Genomic DNA, 15,392 nt, shown 5'->3' with positions numbered 1-15,392 from the left:
CAATAACCTCGACCGAACGTTTCCTGTAGTTGCAGATCAGAAGTGCACAATGATCAGGATGAATTTTGGACATTCGTCTTTCCAAAACTGGTGCAGTTCAGCAGGATTCCTGGGATGTCTGGTGTGAATAGCTCTAACGAGGTCATGCCACAGTATCTCATTCGGGTTTACGTCAGGACTTAGACTGGGCTACTCCAGAACACCTTTTTTCCCTTTCTTCTGAAGCCATTCTCTTGTTGATTTGCTTCCTGTGTTTTGGATGATTGCCCTGTTGCAACACCCATCATCTTCTGGGCTTCACTTGTTGGACAGGTGGCCTCACGTACTTATGCAAAATATCATAACAAACTTGTCAATTCATTTTTCCATTGATGATCGCAAGCTGTCCAGGCCCTGACGTAACAAGCACACCCAATACCATGAGGCTCCCGCGACCGTGCTTCACAGTTGGGATGAGGTTTTGATGTTGGTGTGCTGTGCCCTTTTTTTCTCCACACATGGCGTTTTGTGGTCCTCCCAAACAGTTCAACTTTTGTTTCCATCTGTCCACAGAATATTTTGCCAGTAGTCCTGTGGAGCATCTAAGTGCTCTTTTGCAAACATCAAACATGCAGCAGTGTTTTTTAGACAGCAACAACTTCCTCCTTGGCGTTCTCTCATGAACCCCATTCTTGTTTAATGTTCTTCGGATGGAAGCTTTGTCAACAGAGATGTTGGCATCGGCCAGTGATTTCTGCAAGTATTCAGCTGACAGTCTAGGGTTCTTTTTATTTTAATTTTTTTTTTTTTTTTTTTTTACCTCATTGAGCATTCTGCGCTGTGCTTTTGTAGTCACCTTTACATGCTGGCCAATCCTTGGAAGAGAAACAACAGTGCTGCTCTTTCTCCATTCATAGACAGTTTTTATAACCGTGGACTGATGAACATCAAGACTTTAAGGGATACTTTTGTAATCTTTTCCAACTTTATACAAAGTCAGCAATTCTTAATCGTAGGTCTTCTGAGAGCTCTTTTGGGCACGACATGGTACACATGAGGCAATGCTCCTTGACAAGAAAATTCTAACCTGGTGTGTGTCTTCTAACTTTAAGCCCCACCTCCAATCTTGTCTCATTGACTGCACTCCAGGTTGCCTCACACCTGACTCTGATTAGCACTCGGAGAATCCGTAGCCTGTAGGTTCACTTCAACTTTGCTCCACCATGCCATGTGAATGTTTACATTATTTTCAATCAAAAGATGAACATGTAATTGTTCGTGTGTTGTTAGTTTAAGCAGCCTCTGTTTGTTTATTTTTGTAGTTTAAATGAAAGATCAGCCTCCATTTTATGACCAATTTATGCAGACATTTAAGAAATAACTTCACGTAGGGTTCACATAAGTTTTACTCCCACTGTGCCAGTATTAACACTCATAATATTAAAAGTTCAACAACACCTACTTATAATAATAATAATAATAATAATAATAATAATAATATGGCTGCTTTATAGATAGCAATATCACGTCAGCAATTTAATGACAGTCAACGTTTACTTCTCATCCACTTTGTTACCATGGAGAGCTCCAATAGCCTCAAGCCAATAATAAGTACGAGCGTGCACAGCATGCTGCAGAATTTAATAAATAGATTTATGCGCAATTGTCACATTTAATACATTTACGGGGCGCGCTAGTGAATTCATTATTACACCATATGTTAATGCAGCTGGTGAGTGTGCGTGTGGGTGCATCTCTCTCTCTCTCTCTCTCTCTCTCTCTCTCTCTCTCTCTCTCTCTCTCTCTCTCTCTCTCTCTCTCTCTCTCTCTCTCCCCCCCCCCTCGGGTGTGCACTGTGGTCTTTGGGGGAGAACCAGCAAAACAACTGGCCGTGTGTGCACGCCTATAAATACGATAAGAGGGTGCACACTGCAGGCTGTGCATGCATTACGTATTGTTCTCTGCACGGGAGTGTCCGAGTAGATTCTCATCGCGCTCATTCATCGTCACACCACAACAAGGAGCCGAGCGGCGGAACGGAGCAATGCGGAGGGCATATGGAGGTACAGTAAAACTACTTGGACTGTCAGTGTCTCGATGTTTAATCATACGATCGGTGCTGCTACAACAAGAGGCACGAATCTAGACCGAGAAGTGATTCTACTGATACTGACATGCATTCCGTGAAGCGGTGTGTCGAGCGTGCACGTTGTACGGGCAAAAAAACAGGTTGGTTTCGACTAAACTTTCAGGAATTGCATCGAACACGGGACTATTAAACTGCAGATGATTTGAATTCCCGTCGCTTGCACGACAGCAGGAAAATTGCACTTTTATTGGCTGTGAACCGAACTGATGCATCCGAGAGAAGGTCATAGCCAAGTAGTGTGACTCATTATATGCAATTCTAGTGTTTTCAATGGAAGTCATATCCAATAGCCGGAGATGCAATACAAAAGCTACATCAACAATTTTGCTAAGTTCATAATGCAGGTCTCGTGTTGCATGTGTACCTAATATGGTGTGTATTTGATGGGCATGAACGCTCACCAGCAATACAGTCCTGGTCCACTCAATCCAAATGTCTTGTGTGTATGCAGCGTGACTCCACAGATGGACCCCCTGTGTAATGGAGCCAAGAAACCAGAGGGCGATCCCATTGCAGACCCTAGGCCCCCTCCTGCCAAGATGGCCCGTCTGGAGCAACCCGGAGCTGGATGCTCAGTGCAGGAGAGGAACAAGCAAGGGAGTCCTGGGACTAAAAACCCTTATCTGGTCCAGAAAGCTACCACAGGAAGGGATCAGCACAAGAGCTCTCATCAGCCAAGAGGTATGTGCAAACACATCATGTCATAGAGGCCCATACCATAATACTTTTACGCTTTTTTAAATGTGATAGATCCATAACGTAGTAACTGGCTACTAACGAAATAAAACTCCTGAGCCTATAACGTAATAATTTTGGGCCAGTAAAATATTGGATCGTTATTAAGTTACTGGTCTGATTTAGAAAATAAATAAATAAATAAAAAACCAATCTCTGCAAATGTAATAACTGGGCCCATAAAATAATAATATACTGTACTAATATCACTTTATTGAACTTACCTGTGGAAATGCATATGCTTTCCATCTCTGCCTGTCTCTCTCGCTCTCCCTCTATCCATGTTCAGGACTCGGGTTCAGGACTTTATTACGCTATTGGCCAATTATTACATTATGGGCCGTTATTACGTTACGGGCTCCTACAGACAAATCCATAATGTAATAATGGCCCACAATGTACAATGTAATTATATATATATATATATATATATATATATATATATATATATAGGACATGGCAAAACGTAAAATGACGAAGCAGGAGCGGAGGATTTGAGAGACGAACATTTTAAGGAAACACAAAGAATACAGTGTGACCAAGCTTCTCCTGTGTTCATTTCCTGATATAACATTGCTGGTATAACAGTCGAGTAACTGAAAAAGGTAACCCCAGAGAAACATAAGCGTCTATTGAGTATGCGTTTGAACACACCTACTTATGTGTGTATATACATTATATCCATGTTATTAGGTTATTTATTCTATCAAATTGAAAAAAAAATGGGCATAGACCTTATGACATCCTTGAATTTATTTTAAAATCGAGTGTTTTTGAGGCAACATGTGTTTTTGACATGTGCACGAGGATTGTGGAGTGCGTCGTTGCATGGCATTGTGCCTTATGAACAAAATGCAATGCAGTGCTTAACTTTAAACATGTCTTGTTTTGTATTACCTTTTGGTGAAAATACATATTGTCTAATGCACAGAAGCAAGATGTCAATCATTATTTGACATCCTCATCATAGTTAGAAAAAGGAGTGGTTGCAATTATATTTGAAAACATGTCATTGTCAGTTGAAACCAGTTAATTTTGAGTGCAGTCCAAATATTCAATATTTGTTTTGCAAAGGGTAACTTAAAGGCATATTCATTTCAGTTTCACGATATCCTCTACTTCCACGTCAGGAAGCTCCCTGCCTGTCTTCTGTGTGGTGGAGCACATGGAAAGTCCAGTGGAGGGAGAGAGGAAAGAAGACCATGCTGAATTTGTTCTGATCAAGCGAGATCTGCTCTTCAACCAGCTGATCGAGATGGCCCTGCTGACATTGGGCTACTCACACTGCTCTGCTGCTCAGGCCAGAGGTCCGAAAGACATCTCTTGTTCTACATTCGCTATTACACGCGTTGCAGATTACGGCGGCACAAATCTATGACAAAACTGGGCATCTTTAGCTACAGTATGCGGGTGTAACCAATGACGGGTCTAGAGAGAGTCTTTAGGAAGAAGGCTTTTGCAAAGACAACATTTGGCGACAGTTGGGGTGAAACAGACACTTGTTTTAATCGAACAAATCAGTCTGTGCGGGAGGCTATCTGCTTCATGAGAAAAAAGGCAAGGGGGATAATAATGGTAATAGTAAAAACTATCATTAAAAAGAAGACTTTTGCAGTCGGTGTTTAGCAGTGTCATGGGGCCTGTAAGTGACTTGCAGGCAACAGCAGAGGAATGAGAGGAGATACTGTTAGTCTGGTTGTTTTAATGCACATAGTAGGGATCAGCTTGGTTTTGAAACCTTCAAGCGTTCTCTAAAAGTACTGCTCAGTAGCGCATTTGTGTGTGTGTCAGGTTTGATCCAGGTGGGCAGGTGGAACCCGCTGCCTCTTTCGAGTGTGACGGACGCTCCGGATGCCACGGTGGCGGAGATGCTGCAGGATGTCCACCATGTTATCACGCTTAAAATACAGCTGCAAAGGTACGTTAAACTCCTATTTGTTTACATTCTGCTTGCTTTCTGTTGGCTTTTGCTATTTGCTCATGCAAAGACGTGGCCACAGAGAATTCATATTATAATAATAGTAAAAATGAATTCCTTATAACATTGAATTGACACAAGGAGTGTATGACAACTTTATACTTTTCTTTTGTCATACACTTGGGCAACGTTAATGTATTTTTACTTCCCATCGCAAATTTGATCTATACATCTATCAAAAATGGTCTAGCTGCCCGAAACTGGAGGACTTGCCAGCAGAGCAGTGGACGCACTCCACTGTTCGGAACTCGTTGAAGGAACTTCTCAAGGACATGAACCAGAGTTCATTGGCCAAGGAGTGTCCTCTGTCTCAGGTACTTGCACACGCACACAAACACATACACACTTGTGTGTGTTTGCACCTATCACTGACAAATGAGACTGGCTGTGTGGGCCAGCAGTTAGACAGGAAGTCCAGATGCGGCGCTAGATAAGGTGTGAGGGAGTGTGTGCGTGACTGAAATAGATTGAGATGACTATCTCGAACTTAGCCCGACCATCACGGTGCCGATGCCAGTGCCACCTACTTTTTATTTTTATAACATTCCTCAACTGCAAACATAACTACAAATACCAGCAATTATCAACTGAATCTGTTATTCCCTCAAGGTTTAGGACACCTCAAAGATAAGAGAAATCGCTCACTATCTCCTGTCTTCCTCATATTCCTTCCATCTCAGCTGGCGATAAGATCTAAGATGAGCAAAGTCCTCCCTCCCCCATCTTTTCTCCCACTCTCTCTATCTCCATCGCTTTCTCTTTTGCTCTCTCTCTCACTCGCGCTCTCTCTCACTTCCTTTCCCCCCTGCCTGTTTGCAAGACAGATTAAAATAAATATGAGAAGATGAAAGGTGTAATCAGATGTAAAGATTGCGCAGGATGGTCTTGAGGGAAAATGTGTGTGTGTGTGTGTGAGAGAGAGCGAGAGAGAGAGAGAGATGAGAGAGAGAGAGAGAGAGAAAGACAGAGAGAGCGAGGGATGTACATTGTCTCACGTGACCCCTGATTACATGCACATGTGCAGCAGTAAGCATGAATGCACACATAAGCACCCGTGCACTGCTCACACACACATATCCATCTTTATTATCCCGTTTTTGTCATGTTTTTTTTTTTGAATAACACAGACATGAGTTCATTAATATCAGCTATGTGAACAGCTGAGACACATTGACACAAAGCCACGAGTGCTGCGAATGTGTTGAGCATCTATTTTCCTTTCCTTATCTGTTTCAGAGCATGATATCATCTATAGTCAATTGCACCTACTATGCCAACGTCTCAACCGCCAAATGTCAGGAGTTTGGACGATGGTACAAAAACTTCAAGACATCCAAATGCAACAGTAAGTCATTGCACTGAATCTGTACAGCATATGAAAAACATCTCGGGGAAACACGTCTCAAAATAAATTGATCAACCGATCAGAAGTAGAGACCTCCTTGTTCATTGATAAAGCAAGGTCCAGGCACGGTTGAATGAGTTTCTGTCATGTCCCCGTTCTCTGCCTCTGCTGTTTTTTTCTTTTTCAGTCTCCAGTTTCCTGGCTGACTGCTCGTGGGCGGAGTCTCCTGTTGCACACCTGATGGCAATGATGATCAGTTGGTTATTTGGGTGCAACAGAAACAGAAGGAGGGCGCCGGATTATTGTATTGCATTGCTCTCCCCCATTGGTCCTCGTTGTTCCACACCTATGCGTATTACACTATTGCTTCTTGTACCTTAGTATTAGTTTTGGTACCTTCTGTGTCTGACCCAAACCCTGAGTCACTTCTAATCTGGTGTGGATTAGATTCCCTTTAGTTTTTTTCTTCTTTTCTTGGCGTCATCCTTCTGTTGTGGCTCCGTCCACCGAGTTAGTTTAGAACCGGATAGTTGGTACTTGTTTCCTTTTTGTCAGCGTCTCCTATGGTTTGTACTTCTACTACTTGTACTCGCGTGTTACGTGCACTTTTAGTTCCCCTTTCTCCACGTATGTTATATACAACTTTGGTTATTAAATCGAATGTACGCAACCTAACCACGTGTCTGCTTTTGGGGTCCTAATTCTGTTGATGTTGCGTAACGGTTTAGTGTGTATTAACTTGAGAGACCTAACTTGAAACACATTTGGAATGACTGGAACATACCCTCTTCAAATACTGCACTCATGGTACGAATGTTTACATTTTGTGTTAACAATTGCCCAAATATGTCTGTACTGCATTTTTTCTTCACCAGACATTGACAGCTTCCCAGACCAGTCATCGCACATTTCCAACACTCAGCAGCCCATCACCAGCAGTGCATCTGATCAAAGCTCCAGCCTTCTTTACCTCCATGGAGGGATGGCCAACATGGTGACTGGAGCCTCCCCTCACAGTATTTGCAACTCTGGGTTGCTAACGCAGACTCTCAACAGATCTCAGCAACAAGTCATGACTCAAATTCTAAACCAGCAGTACGCTGTGCGCCTCATGCTAGCAGGACAGGGGCTTTCACCAGCATCTCCACAGTATCTCAACCACCCCTCTGTAGGGAGGTCTCCTGCCAAGGTCTTTGCCCAAGCACCTGATCCCCAAGCCCCTCAGCAGGCCCAATGCGGACCAGATGGATCTCCTACCGCCGGGCTGCAACACCAGACGGCGGCTGCGTCGTGTCTGGGGTTGGTCGATGTGCCGAACGACATCTACCACTGTGTGCGTGAGGAAATGAAGAGAGCCGGAATTTCTCAAGCCATCTTTGCTCGAGTGGCTTTTAACAGGACCCAGGTATGCAAAGAGGGAAAGTGAGTTCACCAACAATTTACTTGTGTTTTAGTACTTTATCTAATCAGCACCAGTTGAATGTGTGTACTCGTTTTGCCCTGTTAATGCCCAGTTGCAGTATCGAAACATTTGTTTCTATTGTCAACAGGCGTAATGGATAGGAAATATACACTCTGACTCAAAAATATCGGAACAGTTTGCCAATTCCTTTATTTCTGCTGTAGATGAATACATTTGCGTTTGACATAAAAATGCAAATGAGACTCAATATCAATATTTCAGCTTTTATTTACAGCGTGGCCCTCATTAGGGTAAGCGGTATAAAGATGGATGGATTCATGTACATTATCTGGAATGAATACACAACTAAGAGGATGGCACCTTTCGTTTGAATCGACCCATTTTTCATGTGGGCAAAAGTATGGAACTGAAGAAGTAAGAAACATGCGAGTTATGCTTAACTGCCCAGATGTGTCCTATTACATCTATTATTCAAACAATAAATAGCACTGAATGTCTATGGTCGTTTTCAGTTAGGGATTTGCCTGTGAAGACATATCAAGTCAAGTCTCATTTATTTAAAGCCCCTAATCACAAGAGTCTCAAAGGGCTTCAATCAACATCATCAACGTCAGGGTTATATCAGACACATTTATACCAGGTAGATGTGTTACCAACATGACAAAAAGAGTTGCTTATGCGTGAAATACAAGCAATTGTAAAGTTGATAGATCAATAAGAGCAATTGCATAAGCTCTGGCCTTAGACAATACAACCATTTATGATGTCCTAACAAAGAAAGAAACCACTATTGTACTACATAACAGACGTCGAATGGGTAGACCAAGGAAAACGACAGCCGCTGACCAAAGAACCTTTGCGAGAGCTGTAAAGGGAGACCCTAAAACAACTATTAGTGACATCAGCAACAACCGCTAAAGGGCAGGAGTGAAAGTAACACAATCTACTGTTTTCAGAAGAAAACTGTAAAAAGGTACAGCAGTTCCACCAGAAGATGCAAGCTACTCATTCACAAAAATAATAAGAAAGCCAGGATGAAATTTTCCAAAGCTACAGAGATGAGCCTCAAAACCTCTGGGACAATGTTTTATGGGTTGATGAGACAAAGATGAACCTTAACCAATGTAATGTAAAGCTCCTTAATCTTCCTGGATGATGTAGGATGGCGGTCTACAGAAACATTTTGTTTGTCAATTTAAAGAAAGATTGGCACATCCTTCCTAATGCAGTAAGATTATGGACCTAAACACACTGCCAAAAATACAGGGAGTTAATCACGGCCAAGAAGCAGACGGTTTTAGACGGGCACAGTCAATCTTCAGACTTAAACCCTAGCAAGTATGTATTTTAGATGTGGATATTTATTTTAGATAAGAGGGCAGTTAAGAGCGGCACGGTGGACGACTGGTTAGAGCGTCTGCCTCACAGTTCTGAGGACCAGGGTTCAATCCCCGGCCCCGCCTGTGTGGAGTTTGCATGTTCTCCCCGTGCCTGCGTGGGTTTTCTCTGGGCACTCCGGTTTCCTCCCACATCCCAAAAACATTGCATGGTAGGTTAATTGACGACTTTAAATTGCCCGTAGGTGTGAATGCGAATGCGAATGGTTGTATGTTTGTATGTGCCCTGTGATTGGCTGGCAACCTGGTCAGGGTGTACCCCGCCTCCCGCCCGATGATAGCCGGGATAGGCGCCAGCACGCCCGCGACCCTAATGAGGAGAAGCGGCTCAGGAAATGGATGGATGGATGGAGGGCAGTTAAGAGAGTAAAAGCGCCAAAGAAGAATGCAAAAGTTTGGTGATGTCATCGGGTCACTGATGTAGTTATTGCTAACGAAGTTAAAAAAATAAAATAAAAAATACATATTATTCTTATATAGTTTTTACTTTTCTGTTCCAAAACTTTTGCTCACCTAAAAAAAATGGTGTCTTGTTACAAATAATAAGTACCTACAATTAAAATCTGGACTGTTGATCCCTTCTCTTCAAAGGGTGTCCAAGTCCAACAGCAATACTCTTCATTCTTCTTCTATAATGATATTTTTATAGTTGACTTCTCATTTTCACTGTCCCGACTTCATAACCTACGGTGAAATGCATGCCAGGTCAAGGTTGGCCAGAGTTAACACTCAACTATACCACTTGGTGTTAACACCGCCGTAGATGGTTGCCACTTTGGTGTGGCATTTGCCGCAATGCCCCCTCCCCCGTTTGCATGTGCAAGCATGGTTGTGCCAGCTCTCTGCAGCAAAAATCTGGTGCCAACACTGAAGCAGCTGCTGGCTACCTAATCACAACCCCTTGGAGAGATCCTTTCTCCTTTTCCACCTCTGATTCCTTTTCACTAGCCCCCCCCCCCCATTTTGTCATCCCTCAATCTGTTTCTATTCATTTGACCTTTTATTGTCAATCTGTTTTCTAATCTTTCTTCCTTTTCTTTTTTCAGTCTCCCTCATTTTCATATCCAAATCTCGTATCGCCTCTAATATTAAAATGCCACATTAGCTGAGGCCACTTTACATTCACAAGCACACCCAGAGAAATGAGGCTCAAAGGAGGCTTGTTAATATTATCATCATCATCATTATCATTTTCATCACAATAAGCAGAGCTAGCTATTATCCATGCCCATGTCTCCCGACTGCCAGCTCCAGGGTTCCCCAGTGTCATCCGTACAAGTTGGCATTATTCCAAGATGCCATCTAGTAGTGGAGGGATCATTTGTCATCTTAAGACTCCACTCTGTTAGGAAGACAGTGGGTTTGTGGGTGAATCTGAGGATAATATGACTTGGAAGTGTGTTTCCTCCCAAGCTTTCTAATGCCTAGCATGAAATGTAATTTATTTTTCAGGAACAAAATCCCTCCACTCTGCACATCATGTTTGATGGTTTACGCATATAGACCCACAAAAGACCCAGAACAATACCAGCATGTAACTGGCTCACAACTATGCGCGGCTTTGAAATACTCAACTGCAGAGGCATGCCTGGCCAAATTAGATTTGGAGATGAATATGGAAGACTTTTGAATATGTCTTATAGACCAAGGAGAAACTTTAAATGTGTCGTATGATGGAATGTTCAAGAAGCCAAGGCAGCCAACTGTGGATGAATATTTTGTCATGTGCCTTTCTACATGCCTGAATATTGATTTGAAGAAACAAAACATGACAAGAAACTCACAATGAACGGCTTTTGAACTTTCCTTATTTTGCTGTCCAAGAATATTACTGGTGTCAACCCAAATATTCAAAAGGTTACTACTTTAGAATTATTATTTTTTGGGTGCACTTAATTGTAGATAAGCATTCTTCAACCTTTTGAGTTAAACAAATGGCCTAATTACAATTAATAATAGAATTATTATTCAAGCATTTGCTTTCCTTGTGTGAATGGACAGGTCCTGTCTTTAAATAAATTATTGGTTGAGGGGTTTATCATCTCACTTACCTCTTGGCAAAAGATTTTGAAATATTTAATTTGAATTCCTAGGTGATTTAAAGGTAGAAAGTAGAGATCAGTAAGCATCGAATATATCGTAACAAATATGTCCCTAAATGAATCTGTCTTGCGTGTTTACTAGGGCCTACTCTCTGAGATTCTACGAAAGGAGGAGGACCCTAAAAATGCCTCCCAGTCTCTCCTGGTCAACCTGCGGGCCATGCACGGCTTCCTGCAGCTGCCCGAGGCAGAAAGAGAACGCTTCTACCAGGAGGAGAAAGAGCGAAGCCTGACTGGATTTACACCGAGCTGCAACAACACTCCACCGAGATGCACTCAGGTCTCACAAACCCGCAGTGAAAGACCTCTGAAATAGTTGCAGTAATTATGCCAATGTTTTGCACAAATATTGCAGTACTGTGGGCTTATTATGTTTATTTATGTGTGCCACTGCAATGCGTATACATTACTATTCTGCAAGCTTAGTTTCATTTATTTAATATTATACTCTATCGCTTATAGGGTAATACAGTTTCTGCCCAAAATGATTTTTTTAAATTTCACACTATAAACAAATAGAGATGACTGTGATATAAATAATACTTTGACATCCTTATTTTATATATATATATATATATATATATATATATATATTTTTTTTTTTTTTTTTTTTTTAAAGAGGTGTATCTCCCTCTCACTTTGGCTCTACCACTATAGCAAACAACAATTACATGTAATATTCATTTGTATCAGCCAAAGGTATGATACTTTTCTGCAGCGTCTCTCACGAATAGAATCCAATAATGAAAATTTTAACTTTCGGTTTGGTAGCTTCCTCTTAAAACAACACCTTGATGCAGACGATCAGCACATTAAAATGCTCACTTTTCCTGATTCATTTGAGCTTGCCCACTCCCTAGCTGCATTACCATGGCAACTGCCAATTACACATATAACAAGTGCTTTTTAAATCAGTGAACAATGCACATACAAATTGCTCTTGTGTAAAATTTGCTGTAGCTATTTTCGGAGACCAAAAGTGAACTCAGTCCATTCACAAACGGTGCTAAAACTAATACTGCACATAAAAAAAAAAAAGAATAAAATAAAAACATGTCATGAATGCAAAATCCATATCAAATAGGTGGCTTTAGTTCAAGCAAAAAATCCCGTCTAATTCCACATCGATCAGAATTAAAGTCACTGCTAGCAAGTAGTGTCGCATAGTCGGATTATCATTTACTAGACGCTTATCATCCACAATATTTGGATTACACCTGCAGAGACCACTGAGACAATTTTGGGCAAAAGACTACAACCCTGGACTAGTCGCCAGTCAATCACAGGTTAACGACAGACAACCATTTATACTCACATTTCCGTCACCGAGTGTGAACTGAACCGACGCTGTCTGCACGGAATTCAGGCGAGTGAACCACTACAATATCAGAAACCATTTTAATTATGCAGGAGGATGAAAGCACAGAGTACAGTTGCGCAACCTAGTGGACAGCTTGATAAAATGCTTTTCATCACACCTTCAACCCCTTCAAAAAATGTCGTGAATGAATAAAAAATTCAACATTATAGATACTATTCACTGCCCAAGGTGAGAACTCGATTTATTGTTATGAGACACAAAATTTAAAAAAAATGTAAACTGCGTTGTCAAGGCTGTTGCAAACAACCAACTTTAAATCCAAAGGGTTTTAAATTAACAATAGAGAGGAAATAACTAGTATTCAACATTGTGTTTTTATAATGTATAAAAATCCATGAGGGTAACAGTGACTTGGCCAAAAGTGGATCCTATTACCATTCTTGTTGCACTTTTTAATTACTTCTATTATATAGTTTGGCCAGCTCCCAGTTTATAACAGCTAATTCCCTTTTCACGTGGCACATATTTAAATACAGTGACATTGTGTTTTCTTCCTGTAGGCCAGACTGTCACCAGTTACAACAGACAGAAGTGTGAGGACAGATAGTTGCATTCTCAATGTCAGCTCCTCTATCTATGAAGAGATTCAGCATGAAATGAGGCGAGCCAAGGTGTCTCAGGCTTTGTTCGCAAAAGTGGCTGCATCCAAGAGTCAGGTACTCACTTGTGTTCTCAATATACTGTGATGGAATTACTCTTTGAAACGCGGCAGCTGTACTCTGCAGCGGACTATCATTAGCACATATGACTGCTATTGTGTCGAAAGTAATGACTGTAATAGTTGCCATTAAAAAAATACCCAAAAAAATAAAATAATCGCAAATGCTCACATATACATTCTATTTATTTACATCCATGTATACAGTACCAGCACATGCATGCACATGCATTCGTGTATGCTGCAAAATACACACAAGCATGATATGAATGTTTATCGTTCTCATATTTTATGGCAGCCGCCATAAGCTTGTTATTGCTTTTGTTTGGAGGATAATTTCCCGGCGTGGATTGGCGGGAATGTTCTTTCCTTCCTTTTTCCACTTCTCTCATTCTCTTCTGCTTGTTGTCTTCTATCATAAAGATGTATAGAGGTCATTCAGCAGTCATCGGGGGGGGGGGGGGGGGAAGCAGGGGAAGCAGGTGGTCCAAAACTCCTTAGTTTTTATTTCTTTTCTTTTCTATGGTTTTAATTCTAATAATACTTTTATTTACCTCGCTATTTCTCTCTCCCTCCCTCTCCTCCTCTCTCTGTATTAACCGGCTGTTTGGCAGGCAGATCCATGCTAGATCTTTTCTGTTATATCTTCCCCTTGCATCTGTATGGCATTGTGTGCTGGTGTTGGGCAAGGGCCATTTTTTGTGTTGCAACGGGGCTATATTATTTGTGAATTGCTTTCAGACCATTTACAAATACAAGCTTGAGAAAGTAATTTTCTAGAATTGCTCATTTCATTAAAACAAATAAAATGGAAAACTCTTACTTACACACGGGCAATGTAAACATTGCATGTATAAGGGTGTGACTAGGCAAAATAGGGATAACTGCACAGAATTTTGGGTTATTTTCCAATGTATTACCAAGCTATAGATTACATGTGGTTCTGGCCCACAGGGTTGGCTGTGTGAGCTGCTTCGTTGGAAGGAAGATCCCAGTCCAGAGAACCGAACCCTGTGGGATAACTTGTGCATGATCCGCCGTTTCTTAAGCCTGCCGCAGACTGAACGAGATGCAATTTACGAGCAGGAGAGCATAAACACCCCCGCACAGAACTGCACTGAGAGACGTACACTTTTCGGCAATGAAAATGTACCGGTAAGGTGGAAAAAAACATGTTGGCTCTATTTTATAATTAGATTTAATCACATCATGGATTCAAACAATCCACCTACGGGTGTGCTTTAGCTATGAATTATTAAATCAAATGAGGTTAAATCCCAGCATTTAGATGAGTTGACAATAAAATCTAACATCTTAAATAAGTCATTGTTTTTCAAATGTAATGACTGATTGTTTCTTCCTCTCCTAGTATCAACGTAACGCTCTGCTGTCTCAGCAACACCATCTACAACCCCACCAACCTTTGCATCCAGAAGCAGGACCTCATTCGTCTCCACGGCAACCATGCACTGCATCACCCGCTGAGCTGGAGACCGGGAGCAACTGGGGGCTTTTGAGAGTCAGTGTGCAGGGCCAGAGCAGTAGCAATAGTGAGGACTCAGTTGAGGGAGGAGGTGAAGGAGACAATGGAAGTTATGGTGTGGACTGGAGTTATCCTATGAAAGTGAAAAATGTTGAAAGCAATGAGCAGGTGACTGAAGTCGATGAAGGCGGAGAAAGCGTAAAGAATGCAACAGTCAAGGAAAAGCTGCAAGTGGAGTGGCCCAGTTTGAAGGATGAAGACGGTGATGGGTTTGGGATTTGTGCACAGGCAGATAATGAAGGTGAAGTCCAACATACGGGATTACGAGTGTCTCATGAAGCCTTGGGCATTTTGCAGAGCTTCATCCAGGATGTGGGCCTCAACCCAGACGAGGATGCGGTCCACACCCTGTCAGCTCAGCTGGACTTGCCCAAACACATCATCCGTAGCTTCTTCAACAGCCAAGACCTCATATCCGGTCGACCCCACGAGCAGCATCAGTGCTGCAGTCAGATCCTAAAACACAAACAAGAGAGCCAGCGTGACTGTGCAGACGGGACCACGTCGGTCAAAAGAACTGAGCAACACGAGGAGGTAAAAAGTGAAACAGAAGAAATGAATGAGGGGAAAAGACTAATGGAGAGAAATGACACAATGAACATTATTACTTTGAAAGGGTTGGATATTAGCACTCAAACCATTTCCACAATGAAGGAAGAAGATGAGAACTACAATATATCAAACCATAATATTAAGCCATAA

General features: G+C 41.8%; 1 protein-coding gene across 1 annotated transcript; it reads left to right on the top strand.

Annotated features, from left to right (window-relative positions):
• Positions 1-1,929: 1,929 nt before the first annotated feature.
• On the top strand, positions 1,930-15,392 carry satb1a (SATB homeobox 1a). The gene is made up of 11 exons (XM_061664843.1): positions 1,930-2,042; positions 2,580-2,809; positions 3,994-4,170; positions 4,655-4,781; positions 5,032-5,155; positions 6,078-6,186; positions 7,062-7,591; positions 11,191-11,388; positions 12,990-13,145; positions 14,102-14,302; positions 14,517-15,392. The coding sequence occupies exons 2-11, from the start codon at positions 2,593-2,595 to the stop codon at positions 15,390-15,392; spliced, it is 2,715 nt and encodes a 904-aa protein (XP_061520827.1). The 5' UTR covers positions 1,930-2,042; positions 2,580-2,592.

The sequence above is a fragment of the Phycodurus eques genome, chromosome 20, assembly GCF_024500275.1.
Source record: "Phycodurus eques isolate BA_2022a chromosome 20, UOR_Pequ_1.1, whole genome shotgun sequence".
Classification (NCBI taxonomy): Eukaryota; Metazoa; Chordata; class Actinopteri; order Syngnathiformes; family Syngnathidae; genus Phycodurus; species Phycodurus eques.
This window is presented reverse-complemented; position numbering and strand designations above follow the sequence as displayed.

Excerpts from the sequence above, each read along its gene's own strand:
- satb1a (XM_061664843.1), top strand. The coding sequence starts at position 2,593 with ATGGACCCCCTGTGTAATGGAGCCAAGAAACCAGAGGGCGATCCCATT. Across the intron at positions 11,389-12,989 it reads CTCCACCGAGATGCACTCAG|GCCAGACTGTCACCAGTTAC; the intron begins GTCTCACAAACC and ends TTCTTCCTGTAG. Across the intron at positions 13,146-14,101 it reads TGGCTGCATCCAAGAGTCAG|GGTTGGCTGTGTGAGCTGCT; the intron begins GTACTCACTTGT and ends TCTGGCCCACAG.